This window comes from Lutra lutra, chromosome 6 (genome assembly GCF_902655055.1).
Source record: "Lutra lutra chromosome 6, mLutLut1.2, whole genome shotgun sequence".
In the NCBI taxonomy this organism is placed as follows: domain Eukaryota; kingdom Metazoa; phylum Chordata; class Mammalia; order Carnivora; family Mustelidae; genus Lutra; species Lutra lutra.
In genome coordinates, this window is record NC_062283.1 from 62,894,443 (window position 1) to 62,920,289 (window position 25,847).

General features: G+C 40.4%; 1 protein-coding gene across 6 annotated transcripts in view; it reads right to left on the reverse strand.

Annotated features, from left to right (window-relative positions):
• The window catches only part of BICRAL (BICRA like chromatin remodeling complex associated protein), a 102,063-nt gene that overhangs the window by 39,082 nt on the left and 37,134 nt on the right, over window positions 1-25,847 (reverse strand). For 2 of the 6 annotated variants that reach the window (XM_047732826.1, XM_047732829.1), the window contains 3 exons: window positions 1,069-1,114; window positions 274-322; window positions 117-185 (listed from right to left, as the gene is read on the reverse strand). In XM_047732826.1, coding sequence (XP_047588782.1) covers window positions 117-185; window positions 274-322; window positions 1,069-1,109 — 159 coding nt within the window. In that variant the 5' untranslated portion in view covers window positions 1,110-1,114. Of the gene's footprint in view, window positions 1-116; window positions 186-273; window positions 323-1,068; window positions 1,115-1,344; window positions 1,364-1,624; window positions 1,761-1,952; window positions 2,079-9,650; window positions 9,762-25,847 lie in introns of those variants that run through there. The other 4 variants (XM_047732830.1, XM_047732827.1, XM_047732831.1 and 1 more) reach the window with 4 other exon arrangements.

Genomic DNA, 25,847 nt, shown 5'->3' on the forward strand with positions numbered 1-25,847 from the left:
TTATAAGAGACAAGGTAATAACTTTCATCAGGCTCCAAAGGCAATGAAAGCCTTGGTTCACAAGTCATCAATGAGACAGAAACACTTTACCACTGGATTCAGCTTCTAATACTCACACTGGAGTTGGCGAAAATTGAATTTGAATTGGCTGCAGAATATCCTGCATTAGTCAAGTCATCATTGCTCTGCAAAGGTACAAATTTGATAAAGTGATTACTTTAATTGTAAAGAAGACCCAAAATTTATATCTCCAACATTCTAAGTATTACTTACAGATTTATTACTAGGTCCATGTAGAAAATAGTTCAATGCTTGTGGGTCTCTGGAAAACAGCAAAAAGAAAGGAAAACAGCAAATAAATATGTAACCTATATTTGGGATTGATTTTTACTAGGGTAAAAAGAAAATGACATATTAGCCTGAGTAACATTCTCTTCCTATTTTTAAACAATTTTATTAATAGTTTTTTGTTTTATTATTGATTTTTAAAAAAAAGATTTTATTTAATTATTTGACAGAGAGATAGAGAGAGAGCACAAGTAAGCAGGCAGAGGGAGAGAGAGAATCAGGCTCTCTGCTGAGCAGGGAGCCCAATGCGGGGCTTGATCCCAGGACCCTGGAATCATGACCCGAGCCGAAGGCAGCCGCCCAACCAACTAAGCCACCCAAGCGCCCCTTATTATTGATTTCCTAATGTTGTTCCATTTCCTATTATCATTCATATCTGCCTCCTGGGATTTGTTAGAGGGTAAATTTAATAAAGGATGGCCCAATTATGAACCCTATAGTATCCAAATATTTTGTCTTTTTCTTTGCTAATCAGTATTCTATGCTGATTTTCATTTTAAAAGCCCACCCAGGTTTTTTTTTTTTTTTAATTTTAAATAATCTCTACTCCCAACATGGGGATTGAACTTAAGACCCCGAGATCGAGAGTCACATGCTCCACCGACTGAGCCAGCCAGGCACCCCAAAAACCCACCCAGTTTTTAATATGCTTATTAGGTTGTTTTAGTACAGTGAACCTCACACATTTGATTTACCCTGGTTTTGGAACAAGTGTCTTACCCGATAAGATCAAGGAGACACGAGTCATCATCATCATCCATGACAACTGTAAGAAAAGGAATAAAGTGCTGGTTAGCCAAGCAGATTAAAGCCAATAGCATCAGTACAACATAAAAATATACTCTTTATTTTCCTAGGTAAAGTAACTGTGTAATTTGTGTACTTTTTTTCCCCTCTAATTGCTTGTTTTTAATGGCATTTTTAAAATTTTGTGGTCTTTAAGACACCGAATATTCAATTTAAGTTGTTCTTATTGAATGCAAATCCTTAACTAACAAGTCAAAAAGGAATCTAGATAAATCCAAGATAATTGGCAGCAACCCTTCCCACACAGATTCCCAAAGGGACTGTAAACCAGGAACAGCAACTTCCTCAAAATCTACCATGAAAATGGGGGAGAAATAGTATTTTTGTTTTAGAAAAAAAAAATCTTATGTATTCAGAGGCCTTGTGCATAAGTTTTATGACTGACTGTTTCCAAACATGGTGAGCAATCTGGATTTCTTGCCATATTTTGGCTCTCTTTACAAAAACAGAAAAAGCCAGTTCTCCCTACTTTTGGAGACAGAGGAGACACCACAGCCCCAAGCAGTCCTGCCTCAGGCTTGGCCCCAGAGGTCCCATATTTCTCCCCAGGCAGCAGCACCGCCAACTGTTTGATTCCAAACAATCTATATGCCATCAGTAGAATCTTTAAAGTAGAAAATCTCAACCCCCAACTCCCCCCAGCTCGGAGCCCCAAGCTCCTTCTCTCCCCAGCCGCCGACAGCATCAAGCTCAGCCAGCGCGATTACTGTGCTCCGGCTGAAACAGTAACAACTGGACAAGTTCCAAGAGCAGTTCTCCCCCTTTCTCCTCCCTCCCCCGAGATCCGGTAAACTTACACTAGTGATCCGACACCTGGCAACACTGCTTCGCACCCATTTCGAGCCATGCGTGGAATAATTTACATCACGGAATGCCGGGGCCAAGAGTTCTGGAGCAGTTGGAAAGGGCAGTTGTGAACGGCAGTTGGACGCAGGAATGAAATCCTGAAGAGATGCCCAGAAGAGGGACACGCCCGAAGAAGGCAGAAGGGATAATTTCTACTCAATGTTTTTTCTTGGTTAAAACCAAGATCTCCTCTCCAGTTCCCCCAAACTTCCCATCCTATCAGTCACAAGGCCAAACAAGTATAAAACTGGCTCCTGCCACATGGAAGGAAACTTGCTTCCTCCAGGAAGGGTCTGGAAGGGGTAAGTATCCCCCAATGTAAGACCTTCCTGTTAGGGGGAGGGGGGTGAATTCGTTCAGCTGCTGAATGGCCTGGGGTGATCAGAAGTGGAACTCTGGTGGATGACCAGCAAGACAGGAGGAAGAAGAGGGGAAAGCTGATCCAAGGGTAACCTGCAGGCTAAAGCTGTGAAAGCAGGCCAGGTGAAATCCGCTTTGAGGACTCAGGAGTTACAAAGGAACATGCTAGCACGACCATACTTCTGAGGAGTGAAAATGTCACAGGAAGGAAAAGCAAGGAAACTTATCACTAAATAGATACATGGAAATCTGTAGGAAGGGCTTCTTTTAAATCCTGATACTGAATATGGCAGAACTACATCAGCTACAGCTCATTACTGTGCCACAAGCTTGTCTCCCAGATACCACAATCACATGGAATAAATTGGGCAATTTTGACATATCATTAAGCCTATAAAGTGGATATTATTTCTTTACTTTGATATGACTTTTTAAATGGAGTTCCACTATATCCTTTGTAAATTATTTTTTATAGTGTTTAACAGTTTCTGGAACAAACTTAGGAAAACACTGTAAGTGAAAACTAGCCTGTACCCAAACCACCTTTCCCAACTATCCCCACTTCCCTCTCTATTTTATATCTGTACGAGTTCCTCTAGCAGAGGAGACACCCAAGGGTTAACTAATTGAGAAAGGAAGTCAGCACCAGTCACCTCTACCAAGGCATCACCTCCACTGGGACTTTCAAGCCCAGAAAACATTGGCCGACGTTCGAAGTGACAAGCTACTCCTTGAGTAGCACAAGTAAGAGATCAATTTTATAATACTGGATGAAATAAACAGCCATTGTGGACCCTCCCCTATCAAACCCAACGGACTGCTAAAAAGGTTGACAGAATGCTCCCCGGGGATATCTGTCCCAGTCAGTGGCATATGTCCTACCAGACAGGCCTCTGACTCAAACCCCCTTTGGGTAGAATTCCAGGAGCCTTTATAGTCAGGGGTACCCTGGGAATTCTACTTTTTAAAGGGCCATACTCTTTTCTGACTTTAAACAGTTTCAAAGAGATGACTCCCATTCCTATGTCCCCAGCTCTATGTACGGCCAAAACACAATCATCCTCCACCTAACCCAGCAGGTCTTTTCCCCAGGAGGACACACGGTCCACCAAAGTCAATTCCCCAAAGGAGAGGTGTAGAAATTAACAATTCAGAAGTGGGAAGACAACCTGAGGATCAGAAACTGACTTCAAAAATGAAGAGTTTAGGGGCGCCTGGGTGGCTCAGTTGGTTAAGCAACTGCCTTCGGCTCAGGTCATGATCCTGGAGTCCTGGGATCGAGTCCCACATCGGGCTCCCTGCTCAGCAGGAAGTCTGCTTCTCCTGCTGACCTCTCTCCTCTCATCTCTCTCTCTTTCACTTTCTCTCTCTACCTCTCAAATAAATAAATGAAATAAAAAAAAAATGAAGAGTTTAGTTCTCTTTGGAAAGGTTCTCCCTCTCCTTGCTGACTCTTCTCTCCTGAAAGTAACAACCCTGGAATCACTAAGTGGCCTCTGGCCTCAAGTGAAGTTTATAACATGGGAAAGAGGAGGCTCCCTCTTAGGGAAAACCTCTAGATCAATGGTTAAAAACTACTACTTAGCCCAGCACACACTCAGTAACAGCAGCTCACAACAGGAGGATTTGTCAGCAGGAAGGAGACTGTAGTTCTTACAGAATCCTGACAGGCATCACAAGAGCTCAGAAATCACTACCCCTGGGGCGCCCTGGGTGGCTCAGTGGGTTAAAGCCTCTGCCTTCGGCTCAGGTCATGATCCCAGGGTCCTGGGATCGAGCCCTACATCGGGCTCTCTCCTCGGCGGGGAGCCTGCTTCCTCCTCTCTCTCTCTCTCTCTGCCTACCTCTCTGCCTACTTGTGATCTCTGTCTGTCAAATAGATAAATAAAATCTTTAAAAAAAAAAAAAAAAGAAATCACTACCCCAGACACCTGATTACCACTCCCCCCCCGCTTTTTTTTAAAAGTAGGCTCTATGCCCAACATGGGGCGTGAACTCATGACTCTGAGATCAAGACCTGAGCCAAGATCAAGAGTTGGACGCTTAACCAACTGAGTCACCCTGGTACCTCTGATTACCACTCCTAGAAAAAAAAATTGAAGCTATTAAAATTGTCCTTATGCAAGTCAACACTTTGAATAATAGCTTCTAATCAAGAGGACACAGCATAAAAGTGACATTTTAAATCAGTTTTTAAATTTTTAAATCAGTGGGGGAAAGATGTTAGCTGTATGGAGAAAAGATGGTGGATCTGTACTTTACTAAAAAAATCCAATACTCCCAATTCATATCACAAAGGGCATTTCTTCCTAAATACATAAGAGCTCCTATAACCAAGAAAATAGTTACCCTGCAGAAAATCAAAGGGTATAAACAGTTCATTAAAAAAGGAAAGCAGCCCTGGGGCACCTGGGTGGTTCAGTGGGTTAAAGCCTCTGCCTCGGGCTCAGGTCATGATTTCAGGGTCCTTGGATCGAGCCCCGCATTGGGGAGCCTGCTTCCTCCTCTCTCCCTGCCTGCCTCTCTGCCTACTTGTGACCTCTGTCTGTCAAATAAATAAATAAAATCTTAAAAAAAAAAAAAAAAGGAAAGCAGCCCTTAAACATATAAAAAGAATCAACCTCACTTTGAATAAGAGAAATAGGAATTTAAAATTTCAGTGAGATCTTAGTATTTATCAGACTGGCAAAGATAAAAAGGTTTTTTGGACTATGCCGATCTGTAAGTGGGGAAATGGGAACTTTTATACCTTGCTATCGAGAGTGTAAACTCCATAACCTCTGGGGAGGCCAATTTAGCAGTATCTTTCAAAATTTTAGGTGCACAAATCACTCTACTTAGTGAATATTTCCAGGTACTTGTCCTACAGATACTCTTGCACATGTATGAAAACATATGTGTATCAGAGTATCTAGGGCAGCATTACTGCTTTTAGCGAAAAACTGTAAAAAACGTAGATGTCATGGGTACAGGGTTTCTTTTTGGGGATAATGTAAATATTCTGGGATTAAATCACTGAACTGTACACTTTAAAAGGGTGAATTTTATGGTATATAAATTGTAACATGATTTAAAATATTAAGAAAAAACCCCAGATGTCCTTAATGAGAGACTTACATTAAATCAGTTTGGTTTACACACATAGTGGAATACTACCTAGCCATTAAAAACAATGGAGAAGCTTTATACAAACTGACTTCGAAAGATACATGGTCAAAGCAAAAAGGTATAGGAGTGCCTAGGTGGCTCAGTCGGTTAAGTGTCTGCCTTCCCCTTAGGTCATAATGCCAGGGTCCTAGGATCAAGTGCCACATTGGGCTCCCTGCTCAGTGGAGAGGCTGCTGCTCCCTCTCCCTCTGTGTCTCTTCCCCATTTGTGTTCTCTCTCTCAAAACAAAACAAAACAAAACACACACACAAAAAAACCTTTAAAAAAATAAAAATAAAGTTAAAAAAAGGAAAAAGGTACAGAAGAGTGTGTATATTACAGTATGTTCAATCTTTACCTTCTTGAACTTAAGAAAAATAGCAATAAATTTTTAATATCCTTCTCCACCAATTCTATCGTTTGTATCATGTTTGGGTCTGTTTTATTGATTTTTTTTCTCTTCATTACTGGTGGTATTTCCCTGCTGCTTTGCATACCTGATAAATTTTTATTGGATGCCAGACATTGTTAATTTTATATTATTGAGTACTGGATATTTCTGTATCCCTATGGATACTTTATAATTTTGTCTAGGACACAATTAAGTTACTTTTTTTTTTTTTAAGATTTATGTATTTATTTGAGAGAGAGAGAGTGGGGGGAGGGACAGAGGGAGTAGGAGAGAGAGAATCCCAAGTCGACTCCGCACCCAGTGCAGAGCCTGACGTGGGGCTCGATACCATGACCCTGAGATCATGACCTGAGCCGACACCAAGAGTTGGATGCTTAAACCACTGAGCCACCCAGGTGCCTCAATTAAGTTACTTATAAATCATCTGATCCTCTTGAGGCTTGCTTTCAAGTTTTGTCAATCTTTAGGGGAATTCTGCCCTATCCTGAGGCAATACTCTTCACTTGTTGAGGACGTCACTTGATGTCTCAGGAATTACAAGGATTTTTGTACTCTCACAGGTAGGAACACAAACCATTTTCAGCCCTGGTTAAATACTGTTTGATAAATCAAACTTCTTTAAGGGGTGCCTGGGTAGCTCAGTCGGCTGGGTGTCCGCCTTCGGCTTGGACTGTGGTCTTGGGGTCCTGGGCTGCCAAGCCCCACATGGGCCTCCCGGCTCCCTGCTCAGTGGATAGTCTGCTTCTCCCTCTGGCTCTGTCCTTCCCCGACCCCCCTCTCGTCCCTTCTCTCTCTCTCAAATAAATTGGTGAAGTCTTTAAAAAACAAAACAAAACAAAACAAAACAAAACTTCTTTAAGATAAATTCCAACAGAGTGATGATAACCTTAGGTTTATTGACCCTAGAATCATTAACCATACAAAGCAATGTTTCTCAAACTCACATCTGAGAATATAATCTTGGGTGTTCTGAGTTCCTAGGTTTGAGAAAAATTAACAGATTCTCGAGTCATCTGGAAATATACACACTGAAAAACTCGAGGCCTCATAAAAATTGTGCTCCGAGTGTTGTTCCCTTTAATCCTTTTGGGTGGTTCTCTCCCAGGAGTTGGGTCTCTCCCCCACACCCCATGTACTGACCAGTCATCAGCTAAGGAGTCAGGGGTTTTCTCTCTGGGCAGCGCTCTCCTCTCTGGTATTCTGCCATGTGTTTTAGCTATTTTCACCTACCAACCACATCAGCTCAACCCTGGAAGATGATCAGACTCCATCTAGCATCCCATCCCCTATGCTGTGGTCTGGCAACTCTCCCCAGACAGTATTATAAATAGGGCTCATCTCATCCATTTGCCATTTCTCAGGAGTCCCTGTCCATGCTTCCTGATTTCCCATGTCTCAAAGCCACTGTTTAATATGTTTTATCCTATTTTTAACCTTTTTTTTTTTTATGCAGGAAGGTAAATCCAGTCCCCATTCCTTCATCTTGGCCCTACAGTCATATTTAAGGTTTTGGAAAAAAAGCACTTTAGGCGGTAATAGCAGTTTATATGAGTTAATTGGCATGAATTGTAAGGTCAGAGTATACTGAAAGGGGGGGGGGGAACAGAGTACAGTTATATCCCATACCTCCTTTTGTTTTCTACCCTGAAGAATAGCTTAGGGAGAGAGGAAAGCTACTTCTTTAATTCCAATCTTTACTAAAGTCGGTCAGTGGATGAAAACAGTATTCATTACTCATTTAGTAAACATTTAGCACCTACTCTGTGCCAGGTACAGAATGTTAAGGCTGAGAATGTCAAATGAGCGTGACATAAAATGTAATAATAAATGTAAACACACTTAATATTTTTGTAGGACTGCAAAAGCAATGCTGAAAAGTAAATTATCGTGTTTTAGCGAATGATTTTCCGAGAGTGTCATGATCAAAGAGCTATGCCATAGAATAGCCAGTTACCAGGGCAAGTAACTGTCAACTAAGATATAAAGTATTCTCACCTTACTCCTTTTGCTCTACTGTAATTGTAATGGGCTCTTAAATTTTAAAATTGCAAGACAGTGTGAAATCTTCTGGCATGGTTCCTGACTTTAAGTTACTCACTTTCTTCTGGAAGGGAGACATTCAATAGTTTATTACAATGTAAGGTGAAAAGTGCGAAGAATTTTTGGCAGGGGTTTTCAAGCTTCTTTAGGTAAAGCCCCTGGGCTTTTCTTCTTCTTCTTTTTTTTTTCTTTTTTTGGGGTGAAATAATAGAACATTTTACTAGGAAAAGAAACCACGATGGTATTTTCACAATTTTACCCATTTGCAATCAGAAGAAGCAGTCAAACTTAACATGATGGGCTCTGAGTTTTTCAGTTATTATTCAACAAAGAACGTCTTACATTTTGTCACCGGCTATAGACTAGCAGCAACAAAGAGAAGGTAGAAAAGACTAAGAAATATTATTAGACGAAAAACTTGAGAATTAGAAAATTCTTCCATCAGAAAAGATGATCATTAATGTAGGCGATACTGGGCCTTGCTTCAACTCATGAAATACAGAATCTGAAGGCTTGAAAGCTGCTTTAGTTCCTACTTAGAATAAGGTACGGCAGAAATAAACCTCACATAATAAGCAATCTAGCTGGCTACACAATGTGCTATACCATGGGGAGAAGAGGGGCCAACTTCAAGGCATCAGGGCCAAGTCTGGCAAGGCTTATAGAGGCTGGGGACACGTGGGGGAGAACACTGAATTTGGAAGTCCAACGACTTGTTTTAGATATCTGACAATGACTACTGTGTGATTACTAACAAGCTCCAGTCTCTCAGGGAGCATCCTTCCATCCCCAAATGAAGTTAATAGCCATCACTACTATTTGTTAAATTTTGTTCCCTGGAGACCTAGGATTCTCCAAGGTGTCCAGGAGCTTTCTTGAAGGCCTAAATTGGTGGTAGAGGCACTCTGATACTCTTACTTCTCCCCTTCACCTGAGCAACTCAATTCTTACTCAACTAGGATAAAAAAGTTTGAAAACCCCCAGAAAAGTTTATCCAACCCCCAGAATGCAGTGGTTTGCTGTGTGCTGTAAAAGAATGATCATCACCAGTGGTCAATCTGAAAATGAAAGGACCCGTAGATGCCAAGTGCATTAATGATTATTTCAGCAAGTGACAGAATAGTGATAAAAATAGTTTGACAAACGTATCAAACTTTTGGGACACCTGGGTGGTTCAGTCAGTTAAGGGTCTGCCTTCAGCTCAGGTCATGATCCCAAGCTCTAGGGATCAGCCCATGTCTGGCTCCCTGCTCAGCGGCGAGCCTGCTTATCCCCATTTTTGCTCTATCTCGGTCTGTCTCTCACAAATAAATATCAAACAAACTTCTTTAAGAGAAATATCAAACTTCTTTAAGAGAAATTGTAAATATCTAACTTCTTTAAGAGAAATTGCAAAAAATATCAAACTTCTTTAAGAAAAATTGCAACACAGTGACAATAACCTTAAGTTTACTGACTATAGAATCATTAACCATACAAACCAGTGTTTCTCAAACTGGGGTCTGAGAAAATAATCTCGGGTAGTCTGAGTTCTCACGTTTGAGAAATATGAACAGATTCTAAAATTGGCCAGAAACATACACACTGAAAAACTACAGGGCTCATAAAAATGGTGCTTAGCATGCTTGCTAAAGACCTCCCAGAATCTTAATATCCACTAGAAATCTACAGACGGAAGACATGTGCATACACTGTCTGACTGATGCAGAGATGGTCCTGGGGGAAATCTTTCCGGGCCTCTCTTCTCCATCTTCTTTCAATCTCAGCTGTCAATTGTGTGCCAGGCTGGGGGGTCCCAGGTCTAAACAAAGGAGGGCATCAAAAGAGAGTACTGGCTGAGTCCCAAAAGTCTTTGCTGCATCTAGATTCAGAGCGGGGGTTGGGGGGAAGGGGGGGTGGTTCAAGAGGAACCAACTCTGCAAGTGACAAGCCCCGGCAGCAAGGGCGCCACCCTCAACTCACACTGCGTGCTGCGGAGCTCAGAGCTTGGAGTGTTAAGTTACGGCTCAATTACAGCGGACTGACAGACCAGACTGACTTCAAATTTAAATGCTATTAATAGATTATCATCTAGAAATCACCAGTTGGTATTATACAAATACAGACTGTATTACAGCGCTACCCTCAGAAGCAGGGATCTTGTCATACTCATTTGTATACTCCCAGCAAATAGCACATAAATAAGTATAAGAAACAGTAAGTAAATATCCACGCTTTGAATATAGCACAGCTGTGTTTTATGCAAGGATTGTTTTCCCAAAGACCCTGCATAATTAAAAACTCACATAATTCTAGACTAACCCTGACAAAGAAATTTATAGTTTTTCTAGAGACAATCAACATTGAAATTTCATAATTCCTGATAGGACTTATAAATATATTCTAGAACATATACAAAATCTATTAAGATTTTTTTAGATGTAATAATGAAACTGGGGGTTATATTTTAAAAAATGCATTATCTTTTAGAGATCCATACTGAAATAGGTATGAATGAACTACTATGATGTCTAGGATATATTCAAAATAATATAAAGTTGGTTATTAAAAACATGGAATCCTGGTACACTAAAACTAATATAGGCGATATTAACACCACATGTTAACTCCACTGGAATTAATATTTTATGAGACTGACGCGCTACCTACTGCTCTAACGAGGCACCTTGGAATTAATATTTTAAAAAATACATACAAAGAAAAATGCCTAAAAGGAAATATAGTACATCAAAAAACCAAAACAAAAACCCAACCAACAAATCAAACATGGAATCCCATTCCCCCAGCCCCCTCCAGAAGATTCATCAGGAATCTGGGGTTACTATGGGGTTTTCTCTGTGACCACCTGACTTGGTCACTCTTTCCCTTGTATTATAACACCTACTCTGGCAGACTTCAAGCAAACTGGGGAACTTGTTCCCAACTGACAGTCAGGTGGGACCTGCAAACAATGGCGTCAGGTCAGCTCAGAGACACAAATTGAGGCTCCTTACTCTTCAAACTCAGGGGATGGGTTCAGTGTTTTGGTAATTTGACCGAAGGACAATGTCATAGGTGAAATCTTATTTGGGAGCGTGTTACTCTAGAACACCTTCAGTATCACTCTTTCCGCTCCTTGCCATCAAATAATTTCTTCATTTCTTCCTTTGTATTTTGACTGCATTTACTTAGTTACATTCGAAAGTCAGCTCCGCCAGCTTCACTGAGGAAACTCAGCACTCAGAAGAGCACCGGGCCCATAACAGGAGCTCAAGGAACATTTAAAAAAATTTCTTTCTTACCCCCAGCTTCACTGAGATAAAAGTGTAAGTTTAAGGTATACAGTGTGATGATTTTGATATATGTGTATATTGTGAAATGATTACAATAAGGTTAGTTAACACCTCCATCCCCTCACATAGTTACCAATTTTTTTTATGTGGAGAGAATATTCAAAATCTACTGTCTTAACAAATTTCAAGTATATAATACACTACGGTCACCACGTTATGCATTATGTCCCCAGAACTTTGACCAACATCTCCCCATTTCCCAGCCCCAGCCTCTGGCAACCACCAGTCAGTCGACTATGTTTCTGCAAGTTTGACTCTTTTAGATTCTGCCTGTAAGTGAGACCATACAGTATTTGTTGATCTTTGTCTGACTTTTCTCACTTGGGTTTATGCTTACGGCCTCAGTGTTCATCCATGCTGTCACAAATGGCAGGGTTTCTTTCTCATGGTTGAATAATATTCCATTGCATGTGTGTGTGTGTGTATGTGTGTGTGCATGTGTGTGTATGTAAAACAATTTTTTTTATCCATTGACAGACACTTAGATTGTTTCTATGTCTTGACTATTGTGAATGATGCTGCAGTGAACAGGGGTGATGCAGGTATCTCCTTGCGACAGTGATTGCATTTCCTTCAGATATATAACTAGAAGTGGGACTGCTGAATCATACAGTGGCTCTATTTATAATTTCTTGAGCATCCTCCATACTGTTTTCCATATTGGCTGCACCAATTTACATTTCCAGCAAAGTGCATTAGGGTTCCCTTTTGTCCACATCCATGCCAACATCTTTTTTTTTTTTAAGATTTTATTTTTTAGTAATCTCTACACCCAACATAGGGCTTGAAATCACAACCCCGAGATCCAAGAGTCACATGCTCTACTGACTGAGCCAGCCAGGCGCCCCTTGTCTTTTTGTGACAGCCACTCTAACAGGTACAAGGTGATAGCTCACTGTTGTCAGGGAACATTTTTCTAAATGAATCTACTACCTTTTCAGCATGTTGGCCACAAGATGGCAAAACCTCCAACAAGATCAGGCACACCAGGGAAACTGTGCTCATTCCCTTTTCCCTGAAACCTACTTCAGTTTTCCAAGAAAGGATGCTTATTTTGGACACCAGGTTGTTCTTATGCAAACACAATCTAAAGTGGAAAATAATTCTATGTAAGCCTAGGATGCACAATGGGGCTAAGTCATTTCCCACTATTCCCCTACACTATTCTAGCCAAACTGCCACTCGTCTGCCCCCAGGAGACAATCTTCTTACCTGAAATGTTCTTCTTCCTCTCCCATATCTATTCGTATCCCATCCATTATTCAAAATTTAGCTTGAATCTACCTCTGGGAATCTTCTCTGACAACCCTGGGCGGTCTTTAGGAGTCTTTAGCGAGAATTCTAAAAACAATGACCACGTCTTTAGACACTGATCAGTCATTGCTCTCTTTGATTATCTTCATTATGCCTATCTTTTGCTCTCATCCAAAGCACAGCCCAAATTTAAGTAAAAAGAGTCTAGAGGGCTTTGAGAATACTGAAGAGCAACGTATTCGAATGTAAATAAGCTGAGCAACTTTCACACTGCATGGTTTTTTGACATCAGTCAAATGGAAATATTGGCTCTTTATGATAGGCTCCGGCTTCATTCTGAACCTCTACCCACCCCTTGGCTCTTGGCCATCTTGACCATTTGATATCCCTCAAACTTACTACATCACTTTTGAAATTCTTTGGCTTTGCACCTATATTTTTGAGAAGACAAGAAGACCTTCTCACTCACCTCCAAGAGGTGGGCGATGATGCCTGTTTATTTTTTTAAGGCTTTGAGTAAAATTACACTGCCTCTATTTTTTTTAAATCACCAAGCAAAATTAATTGTTCACTCATTTGTATCCCTAGAGCACGTCTCACGTGTTACTAGCACCTGACAGGTATATGACACACCTTTGTTTTCTGATCCACTCGTTAAGTTGTAAGTTCCATGAAAGTTGGGGCAGTTTCTTTCCATTTTTGTATTATTAGAGTTTAGTGCAACGCCTAATGTAAATATGCCTAGTAAATGTCTTTTACTCTACTGAAATACTTTACTAAGATTTTGATCGAACTTTTCTAGGTGTGATGTCAGTTCCTTATTATTTAGTTTCCCATGCAGCTAGGCTACACACGAGCACTTTTCCACATCATAACGCACAGGATTTGGGACGCAGGGCTGCGGATCCATCGCCCAGGATCTGCTGGCTTATATTGGGCCCTTATGTATCTAGCCGGGCATTCTTACTGTGTAGAAAAAGCTGTGAGAAGTCAACTGACTCCCCATCTCTGCTCCAGATCCGATAATTCCATCCCTGAGGCATAAGGAAGTGTCACTTTCTAAGATTCATGGGCAAAAGATTGTGTATGCTCCATTATAAGCTATTTGGTATTAAATAAACCCTCCTCAAACAAGGATTTATGTACTAAACATAAATGCAAAATAAAGCCTTGGAGTTCTCAAGCCTTTAGCACAGTAATTTATTATATTAATAATAGTTGCATTCATTAAAAGACTTAGAAGTAAAAGTGTTAAGTCGAAGAATCTCTGGAATAGCCATGTATGGCTTTTTGAGGCACCAATGCTGGACTTCACAGCAAAGAAAACCAACTCTATATTATAGGAAAAAACCAGATGCCCTGCCAAAAATGTTTTGATAATTTACTGTGTGTGTGTGTGTTTAAGATTTTATTTATTTATTTGACAGACAGAGATCACAAGTAGGTGGAGAGGCAGGCAGAAAGAGAGGGGGAAGCAGACTCCCCGCTGAGCAGAGAGCCCCATGCGGGGTTCGATCCCAGGACCCTGAGATCATGACCTGAGCCAAAGGCAGAGGCCCAACCCACTGAGCCACCCAGGCACCCCAATTTACCATGTTTTAAGAGTGACTGGCATTTTAATGACTATGGAAAACAATATATAGGAAATGATTGAGACATGATACCAAGATCTGCTGCTATCCTGACTGCTATTAAATATTAAGTAAAATGCAATTGAAACTATCTTTGTGATAAATCACAGTACGTCAGTAAAGAGAATAATACGTATTAAAAAGATGAGTCAGGGGCACCTGGGTGGCTCAGTCGGTTAAAGCCTCTGCCTTCGGCTCAGGTCATGGTCTCAGGGTCCTGGGATCGAGCCCCGCATTGGGTTCTCTCTGCTCGGCGGGGAGCCTGCTTCCCCCTCTCTCTCTGCCTGCCTCTCTACTTGTGATCTCTCTCTGTCAAATAAATAAATAAAATCTTTAAAAAAAAAAGATGAGTCAGTTCTCTTTTGTTACACTACTGTTTCAGTTAAAGAATTCTTGTATTTTACTTCCAAATAAAAGGTGAGTTTCTGTTTTAACCAACTGCTATATTTATTACGTTCTTCCACTAAAAATGGTCATTTAGGGACTCAGCTCCAATGACAAGCTAACTAACATGAGGAAGCAATGCCAATGTTGAAATTTATCACCTGTAAAGATGAACATCTATCAACCAAAAACACATTAGCAAAACTTTCAGGAATAGGAATTTAAAACTAGAAGCACCAAAAGCAAGTCATACTTGCATCCTCTCGTAAAAACAAAATACCTGAATAGTAAACAGAAACTGTGCTGATATTTTTTCCTGACTTCAGTTTTATTCAGAAAAATATGATATGTTTTATTAAATGAAATGGAAATGTATCTAAGTCATTTGAGTTCTTCCTTAGGGAAATGGGATTTTTTTTTTTTTAAGATTTTATTTATTTATTTGACAGAGAGAGAGAGATCACAAGTAGACAGAGAGGCAGGCAGAGAGAGGGGAAGGGAAGCAGGCTCCCCGCTGAGCAGAGAGCCCGATACGGGACTCGATCCCAGGACCCTGAGATCATGACCTGAGCCGAAGGCAGAGGCTTAACCCACTGAGCCACCCAGGTGCCCCGGGAAATGGGATTTCTTGAAGAGAACATTTTAAATGAAGTAAAAGCAAAAACCCTACCAATGTGACTTTTTTCTACTTTTGATAACAATGGGTATTATTATACAGTACAAGTCACAACAAAGAGTAAAAGGGACTGCTGTCTGCCTTCTCATCCTGAAGTCAAGAATTCACTAAAATACAGTGTGGTAACAATTAAGTTATTAAAATAAAAACTAATGAATCTTTCTCTATACTTCCTCAAATATAATAGGACACTATTGCTATCTGCCAGTGTAATTTGTAAGTATTATTGTCCCTATGTATGGAACTGTTTTTAAAAGATATTTTGAGGGGCGGCAGGGTGGCTCAGTGGGTTAAGTCTCTGCCTTTGGCTCGGGTTATGATCTCAGGGTCCTGGGATTTAGCCCACATCCAGGCTCTCTGCTTGGTGGGGGCCTGCTTCCTTCTCCCCCTCTGCCTACTTCTCTGCCTACTTGTGATCTCTCTCTCTGTCAAATAAATAAAATCTTAAAAAAAAGAGAGATTTTTAAATGGCAGTAGTTATAAGCAAAAAATATTTACTAGCAATCTGGTTAAACTTATTATGCAAACTCTTGACTCTCATTGCTCTCTCTCAATGAGTAACAATCAAAATATTTCGGTTTTATGGTATGTTCCAAGAAAAACAAGCACTATAAAAACAACTACCACTATTAACAAACAAAATTCCATTTTATGAAGTCAATGATGTTACTAAACAAGAGATGTCTAGGGTCTCCTCTTGTAAAAGTGGATTCACAAGGAAGATATGTACACAAAAGCAATTAAGGAGAAGAGAATAAGAGAAACATTTTTTAAGTAAAAATGATTTAAAGGGCACTTGGCTGGCTCAGTTGGTAGAGCATGTGACTCTACCAACTCAGGATCCTGAGATTAAGCCCCATGTTGGGTATGGAGCCTAATTAAAAAAAATAATTTAAAAAACCCCAAAGGAAGAAATATTAAAAAAAAAAAAAAAAAGATGTAAGAGAGGCTCCTGGGTGGCTCAGTTGTTTAACCAACTGCCTTTGGCTCAGGTCATGATTCTGGAGTCCTGGAGAATTGAGTCTCGCACTGGGTTCCCTGGTTAGTGGGGAGTCTACTTCTCCTTCTGCCCCTTCGCCCTCTCATGTTCTCCCTAATTCTCTCTCTCTCTCTCTCAAATAAATACAATCTTTTAGAAAAACAGTATAAGAAAGAATATGAATAAATATACCTACAGTATATTATTCCAAACAAGACTTTAGTTTCGGGGCGCCTGGGTGGCTCAGTGGGTTAAGGCCTCTGCCTTCGGCTCAGGTCATGATCCCAGGGTTCTGGGATCAAGCCCCACATCGGGCTCTCTGCTCAGCAGGGAGCCTGCTTCCTCCTCTCTCTCTCTGCCTGCCTCTCTGCCTACTTGGATCTCTATCTGTCAAATAAATAAATAAAATAAAAAAAAAAAAAGACTTTAGTTTCTACAAAAATTTTAAAGAAGCTGAATTAATCTCACCTTTCTATATTCCATTTAAGAGACATATAAACATCTATCTAGTGTAGAATCTTTTATAAACCCTAAGAAATGCCATGTGAAGAGAATTTATATTTATACTTACTTCTATCAAAAGACTGAAAGGAAGAGAGTTTCAGTTGGAGAACATGAGAATTCTGGAGAAGGATGGTGGTAATGGTTGCACAACATTGTGAATGTACTTAATAGCACAGAACTGTGCTTAAAATGGCTAAAATGGAAAACTTTGTTATGAAAATAAATTTTAAATAAAATAAAAAATAAAGCATTTATGAATATTCTTACTGTCCCCCCAAAGACCATAACTATCTGTAGATACATGATCGAAAAACCTTTTTCCCCCCCAAGAAAAGCATTCTCCAAACTGGCAAGTTTAGGACAGATGCTCACTGAAGTGAGATGAAGGACCCATGGCTTATCAGTTAAAGTTAACCTCAGTAAGCAATGGGATCAGAGAAGCTGAGGCAGTTTACCTCCCAACTACCGACAGGTACCAGATCTGGCTGTGGGAAGAAATCTCCCCAAGGAAGGAGGAGGGTTCTTGAAACTTTGTGTGCCTTTTGGCTCTCTGGTGAAGCCTACGGATTCTTTGCAGAGTAATATTTCGAAGTGCGTAATACTTCGAAGTGCATAATACATGTAGGATTTTTAAAAATGCATTTATTAAAAAATACATATATAAAGATATTTAAAAACTGTGATATGGTTGTATAAGTGATTCTTTGTCAATGTGTTAGTATACAAGATTTAGTGGTGAGTCTAATAACTACTATCATTTAGAAGACAGTAATCTTTCCAGATGTTTGCAAATGTAAGGGGATTAAAAAGATATTTCTACTAGTAACAAATTCCCAGGCACTGTTAATACCACAGTTTGTGACCTTCATTCACAGATTAAGGAAATGATAAATTTCAACTGGAGTCTAGAGAAAATAACAAGCAATTTTTTTCATATCCAAGTTCATGGTCCACCCTCCCTCAAATTCTATCCCTAGACCTGTTAAGGGTCAGTCCACAGAGCCCTTCCACACTACTAAGGCCCAGGACAGTCGTTTACCATGAGAAGTGAATAAACTCAATCCAATAACAGATAGTGGGATTCTAAACATCTGCATGTAATCCACAAGCTATTTTTATACTTGCTAAGCACAAAGTGGTCATTCCTAAACACTGTTTGATATAATTTTTGCAATTCAAAGATGCTGAAGGCACTGCCTGATACACAGGGGAGTACCAAGAGCTGTCAATTTAACAGTGCAGAAAGGACACTCCTCAGTATGCCAAAGTTATCAAAAAATTCCCTGAGTAAGAAAGGTCAAGTAAAGCTAATTTATTGTACGCTCAGTGGAGAGCAATAGAAACACATTTTACAACTTAAAAAGCCCAAGACTGCAGTGGAAAAGCTCATCAAAATTCTCAACCTTGCACCAGAGTGAGACACAAAGGCAAATTTCATCTGATAAATATGTGACAATCTTCTGGAAAGCTTACTCAATATTCACACCTTCATTCTCCCAAACATCCAAAGTGGAAGACACGTACATAAATAAATCATGTACTTTTCTAATTTTTATATGAGTGCTTGGAAATGAATGACATCTGAATTAAACTTTTTCTTTTTCTTTTTTTTTTTTAAGGATTTTATTTATTTGACACAGAGAGCAGGAGTACACAAGCAGGGAGAGAGGGAGACGCAAGCTCCCCGATGAACAGGGAATCCCATGCAGGGCTCCATCCCAGGACCCTGGGATCACAACCTGAGCGGAAGGCAGACCCTCAACCAACTAAGCCATTCAGGAGCCCCTGAATTAATACTTTTTCTATACTCACTTCTGGGCTATACAGCTATAGATTACCGAACCCCTAAATAAGGGAGTCAAGTAACTTATAGACAGCCTCCAGTGCTCTAAGAATAAAAGGCTAGATTGATTGATTGACTGATTGATAGAATTTTTAAAAAAGATTTTATTTATTTATTTGGCAGAGATCACAAGTAGGCAGAGAGAGAGAGGGGTAAGCAGGCTCCCTGCTGAGCAGAGAGCCCAATGCGGGGCTTATCCCAGGACCCTGAGATCATGACCTGAGCCGAAGGCAGAGGCTTTAACCCACTGAGCCACCCAGGCGTCCTTGCTGGATTTATTTTTAAGGACAACTCACTCTGATTAATAATAATAATTTTAATAATTGTCCTTAAATAATAAAATAATAATTATTCTTTTATCATTATTATTTACTGAAAACCACATCATTCTCAAGGTGGCAGTCACATGTGCCAGAACTGAATGATGTTAGGAGAAACTGTCTAATGATTTAGAACCCAGTTCCATCTTCTGAGACATCTGTGCCTACAATACAACCTTCTTCCTTAGGAAAGAGATAGTTAGTTTGACGCTATCTTATACCACTTCTGGGTCATTTAAAATAGGACAGACCGGGGCGCCTGGGTGGCTCAGGGGGTTAAAGCCTCTGCCTTCGGCTCAGGTCATGATCCCACGGTCCTGGGATCGAGCCCCCATCGGGCTCTCTGCTCAGCAGGGAGCCTGCTTCCTCCTCTCTCTCTGCCTTCCTCTCTGCCTACTTGTGATCTCTGTCTGTCAAATAAATAAAATCTTAAAAAAAAAAAAAAAAGGACTGATCCGAATAGACATTTTTCTTTTTCCAAAGAAGACATACAGCTTACCAACAGACACATGAAAAGATCCTCAACATCACTGATCAGGCAAATGCAAATCATAATCACGATGAGATATCACTTTACACGAGCCAGAATGGCTATTTATAAAAACAGACAAAAAATAACAAGTGTTGGCGAGGTGGGGAAAAGGGAACTCTCATGAGCTGTTTGTGGGAACTGAACTGGTACAACCACAGAAAAAAGTACAGCGGTTACTCAAAAAAGTAAAAATAGAGGGGCGCCTGGGTGGCTCAGTGGGATAAAGCCTCTGCCTTTGGCTCAGGTCATGATCCCAGGGTCCTGGGATCGAGCCCCGCATCAGGCTCTCTGCTCAGCAGGGAGCCTGCTCCCCGCCCCCCACTCCCGTCTCTCTGCCTACTTGTGATCTCTGTCAAATAAGTATAAATAAATAAATAAATAACCTTAAAAAAGAAAAAGTAAAAACAGAAATACCATACAACCCAGTAATTCCACTACTGGGTATTTACCCAAAGAAAATGAAAACACACCTATGTCTATTGCAGCATTATCTGAACTAAGCAAGATACGGAAGTGACCTAACTGCTCACTGCTAGATGAATGATGATGTGATACACACACACACACACACACACACACGCATGCACACTTAACAGAGTATTACTGAGATCTTGCCATTTATGACAACATGGATGAGTCCAGAAGGTAGTAGGCTAAGTGAAGTCCAAAGAAAAGGACCCTATGATTTCATTTACATATGGAATCTAAAAAAGCAAACGAAAAAACAAAAACCCAGCAACTGACCCATAGATACAGAGAACAAACTGGTGGGTGTCAGAGGGACATGAGTCCGGAGGGATGATGGGATAAGGAAAGTGGGAGATACAGGCTTCTGGATTATGAAATAAGTCATGGAAGTAAAAGGGGCAGCATCTGGAATATAGTCAGTGGTACTGCAATATTGTTGGCTGGTGATGAATGGCAGCTACACTTGAGATGAACATGAACAGAATTGTTGAATCACTGTGTTGTACACTTGAACTAATGCTACATTGTCCCTTATACTTCAATAAAAAAGGATAGGACAGAACCATAGTTCTGTTTTCACCATTATTCAGTATCATTCTTTTGGACAAATTAGAATAACTTTTTCTTGCTTTATTACGTCTTCACAGTTTTGCCTAAAAAACACCCTATTTCCCTCTCTAAATATTTAAGTTCTTAGATTTTGCCTTACTGAGTAAAAGGATTTCTCTATGAATGTTTGTCATTATTTAGCTTTTTCTTAAACTTATAATGATAGCTTGCAACTTCTGTTAATGGTTCTCTTAACATCCCAATAATTTTTCTTCAAGAAAGCACATTAATATAGCATGACATATTAAGCAGTACCACTATAATTTACCATACTAATGATAATGAGGACTGGAGTCAATGATTATTTATTAGGTAAGCCTTGTCCTGGAGGGCTAAGCAAATATAATAATGTCCCAACTCTCAAGTAGTTGATAATCTTATTAAAAAGATTAAGACCTGCATCTGAGATAACTTTCCACACTACAGAAAGCATTAACAGTATACATGAAAATAAACATATACTAGTATGGATATTTATAGTAATACTAAGCCCCTTTTACTAGTAATTGACATACCATAGCACATGAGGTAATAAAAATTCTAATAGCAAGGGCGCCTGAGTGGCTCAGTCAGTTAAACATCTACCTTTGGCTCAGGTCATGATCCCAGAGTCCTAGGATCGAGTCCCATGTCAGGCTCCCTACTAAGTGGGGAGTCTGCTTTTCCCTCTGCTCCTCCCCGATGTGTGCTCTTTTTTCTCACTCGTTCTCTCAAATAAAATCTTTTAAAAAACTGTAATAGCTAACATTTACTGAGTACCTTCCCTCTGCCAGGCACTTCAGTTCTAACCCTTCCAACACAATCCTGGCAGGTATGCACTATTACCCTAATTTTTACAGAGAATGTAAGATGCTTGTCCAACATTGCAGAGTTTGTAAGTAGCAAGACAGAAATTTGAACTCAAATCTCTAATTCCCAAGCTTGTGCTGCTTCCCATCGCTGTGGGTGGAAATACCAGGATTTTTGGAAGGTTCGATTTCTAGAAAAGTTTTCCATCCCAAAAGATAACAATTGAGAATCTTAAAACATTTTCTCCCACAGCAAAAACCTCAGTATTCCACCAGTTAAAATTTTACAATTTTAAATCAACTAGTTATATGGTATTTTTGCTGAGAAAAGTGAAGCATATTATATTAAATTGATCACTATAAAAGGGTATACATGAGTAGCAAGAACTATATTGCCACTGGCCTGTAGAAAGGAGCTTTTGGGAACATGGGCTGAGAGTAGCATTTTACAGTCTTTTCCTTGTAGAACTGCAGGTAAAGAAGTTTTTTAAACAAAAAAGGATGGCAGGGTTCCATAATGAAATGAGTTTGGAAAATGCTACATATTATATATATTTCTTGGTAATTCATAATGCTTATTAGACCTCTTGCTTGTTAAAACCCAATGTTTCACACGTTGACTTTGCCAGAGCCCTCCTCTCTCCCCCAACTCCACCCTCAACACTTCTTTTTTTTTTTTTTTTTTTTTTAAGATTTTATTTATTTATTTGACAGAGAGAAATCACAAGTAGGCAGAGAGGCAAGCAGAGAGAAAGGAGGAAGCAGGCTCCCCGCCAAGCAGAGAGCCCGATACGGGGCTCGATCCCAGGACCCTGGGATCATGACCTGAGCCGAAGGCAGAGGCTTTAACCCACTGAGCCACCCAGGCGCCCCCACCCTCAACACTTCTTAACTCCCGGAAGGTCTAGAGTAGCTCAGCTGTCCAATAGAAATGAGTCAGTGAGAGCCACATATCGGATTTAAAATTTCCTAGTAGCCAAAACTTTTAAAGTGTAATTAATTTTAATATATTTTATTTAGTCCAGAATACCCAGCAATATTTTGGACTAAATGAAAAAGATTAATATAGGGGCACCTGGGTGGCTCAGTCAGTTAAGCGTCTGCCTTCAGCTAAGGTCACGATTCCAAGGTCCTGGAATAGAACTTCGCACTGGGCTCTCTACTCGGCAGGAAGCCAGTTTCTCCCTCTCCTACTCCTCCTGCTTGTGTTCCCTCTCTCACTTTGTCTCTCTCTGTCAAATAATAACTAAAATATTTTTTAAAAATTAAAAAGAAAAATATTAATATAAACATACTTTAATATTTATTTAATCATTCCAACACGTAATTAGTATAAAACTAATGAGGTAGTTTACATTTTTTTTTTTTCCATACAAAGTGCGGACTTTACACTAGAGCTTATCACAACTGGTGCTAGTCACATTTCAAGTGCTACTGGTCACACATGGCTAGTGGGCACCATATTGGACAGTCCATGTCTAGAGATGTTTACAGAATCTAGTGTAGGTACAACCTTGGCTTGGGGGGGTCATTTTCCCTTTGTAAGCTCTTACGGATAGCCACAAAGTGGAAATCTTTAAGAATTAAGAACAGCTGAAGTAGGAGCGCCTGGGTGGCTCAGTGGGTTAAGCCTCTGCCTTAGGCTCAGGTGATGATCTGGGGGCCTGGGATGGAGCCCTGCACCCGGCTCTCTGCTCAGCGGGGAGCCTGTTTCCCCCCACCCCTGCCTGCATCTCTGCCTACTTGTGATCTCTCTCTTTCTCTGTCAAATAAATAATATTAAAAAAAAAAAAAGAACAGCTGAAGTGGTATGAGTAATATTTACCCCAATTATTTACAAGGTTTCTCAGAGGTTTTGTCATTTTTGTGGTTTTTGTTTGTTTGTTTTTGTTTTTTTACAGGAGGGAACTTGGTGGGAGGGGAGTTGCCATTAACCTTATCTTCACCTGCCTTCCATAATGTACATGGGCAGATTTAGTTTGAAATAAGAAAAGAGTTAATCATTAAATAGATAACCTCAGTCTAGCCATTGGACTGAAATAATCCTAATCTAAGAAACAAAGTTAATGTTACATGTCTGTCACATATTTAAACACTGTAATATATGTTTGTAAAAACAAGTTATTTCTGGCTCAGTGGGTAGAGCATGTGACTCTTGATCTTGGGGGTCGTGAATTCAAGCCCCATGTAAAGCTTACTAAAAAATAAAGTAAAATACAAATGAGTGATTTCTTTCTATTTGTATAAAATGACCATAATTATTCCCTGGGGTAAAAATCCAAAAATTAAATTATTTGAAAATAAAAACAAGCAAACAATTTGTTAGAAGGAAACTAAAGCTGATGCTGAGAGCTTCTGGAATGTTCTCACAGAAGCCTCACCTCTGACTCACATCATCATTTTTATAAACCAGGAACGAAGACTTGCTCTTATCCAGTGGTTCTCAACCACCTGGGGGCTTGTTAAAATGCACATTCTCAGGCCCATCCCAGACCTACTAGATCCGGAACTCAAGGGGTGTTAACCAAGCCATCTGCATAATTCTGATATGAACTCAAGTTTGAGAACCTCTAGACCAACACAGAACTAGTACTTAACCATTTGTTTAACTCTGAAAGCTGTGTATCTGTGTATTTTTTTTTAGAAGTTTTTTTTTTTTTTTTTTTCTGATGGAGGGTCTTGGGAATATTTGCATGTGTGTGTATGTAAAGTACACATACCATAAAATCTATCATCTTAAGTATTTTTTTAAGATTTTACTTATTTGGGTTAAGCCTCTGCCTTTGGCTCAGGTCATGTTCTCAGGGTCCTGGGATCGAGCCCCGCCTCGGGCTCTCTGCTGGCGAGGAGGCTGCTTCCCCCTCCCCCTCTGCCTGCCTCTCTGCCTACTTGTGATCTCTCTCTGTCAAATAGATAAATAAAATCTTTTTATTTAAGATTTTATTTATTTGAGAGAGAGATGGAGCAAGCCTGATGAGGAAGGCAGGGTAGAGGGAGAGGGAGAAGCAGGCTCCCCCCTGAGTAGGGAACCCGATGTGGGACTTGATGACCTGCGCCGAAGGCAGATGTTTAACTGACTGAGCCACCCAGCCACCCCCATCTTAACTAATTTTTTTTTAAAGATTTTATTTATTTATTTGACAGACAGAGATCACAAGTAGGCAGAGAGGCAGGCAGAGAGAGAGAGAGAGAGAGGAGGAAGCAGGCTCCCCGCGGAGCAGAGAGCCCGACTCGGGGCTTGATCCCAGGACCCTGGGATCATGACCTGAGCCGAAGGCAGAGGCTTTAACCCACTGAGCCACCCAGGTGCCCCTTAACTATTTTTAAGTGTACAGTTCAGTGGTATTAAGTACATTTACATCATTGTGCAACCGTCCCACCAGCTGTCTTCAAAAGTCTTCATCTGGAAAACCTGTACACATTCAACATTAATTCTCCATTCCGCTCTCCCCCCAGCCCCTGGCAACCACCACTGTACTTTCTGTCCCTATGAATCTGACTCCTCTAGGTACCTCATATAAATGGAATCTAGAAATAGAATCTAGTTTCACTCAACCCCTACAACTACAGAAAGTTTGGAAAGTACAGAAGTATATAAAGAGGAAAATGAAAATCACTTATGATTCCATTGCCTAGAGGTGACTGCTATGGACTGAACTGTGTCCCTTCCAAAACTCATGTTCGAAACCTTAACCCCCAGTATGACTGGATTTGAAGACAGGGTGTGTGTGTGTGTGGGTGTGTGTGTGTGTATTTTTTTTTAAGAGAGGGAGGGAAAGGAGGTCACAGTGGAAGGGCAGAGGGAGAAAGAATTTTTTTAAAGATTTTATTTAATCATTTGAGAGCAGAGTGACAGCATGAGCAGGGGGAGGGGCAGAGGGAGATGCAGACTTCCCACTGAGCAGGGAGCCAGATGTGGGACTCGATCCCAGGACTCTGGAATCATGACCTGAGCTGAAGGCAGATGCTTAACTGACTGAGCCACCCAGGTGTCCCAAGAGAGAGAATCTTAAGCAGACTCCCTGCACAGTGTGGAACCCGACTCGGGGCTTGATGCCAGGACCCTGAAATCATTACCTGAGCCAAAATCAAGAATCGGATGCTTAACTGACAGAGCAACCCAGGCGCCCCAAGGCTGGTGCTTTTATAAGAGGAAGGGACATCAGAGCCCAGGTGAAGACACACGGAGAAAAAGCTGTCTGCAAATGAGGAAAAGGGCCCTGCCCAGCAACCAAATTGGCTGGGATGCGGACATTGGACTACCCAGCCTTGAGAACTGTGAGAAAATAAACTTCGGTTGTTTAGGCCACCCATAAGCCTTTGGTATTTTGTTATGGCATCCTGAGCTGATACCATGGAACATGATCTTTCAGTCTTCTTCTTTAGTACATTTTTACATTTAAGGCCTATTTTTATATGTAAATGAAATCAAAACCCATATGTTTTTTTTGTTTTGTTTTGTTTTTTTACTTTACCAGCATTTTCTAAATCTGTGTTCTGCAGAACAGCATTCAGCAGGACCTTAATTTTGGGCAACTGGGTTTTAAAGTGACATTAGGTTTCTGCT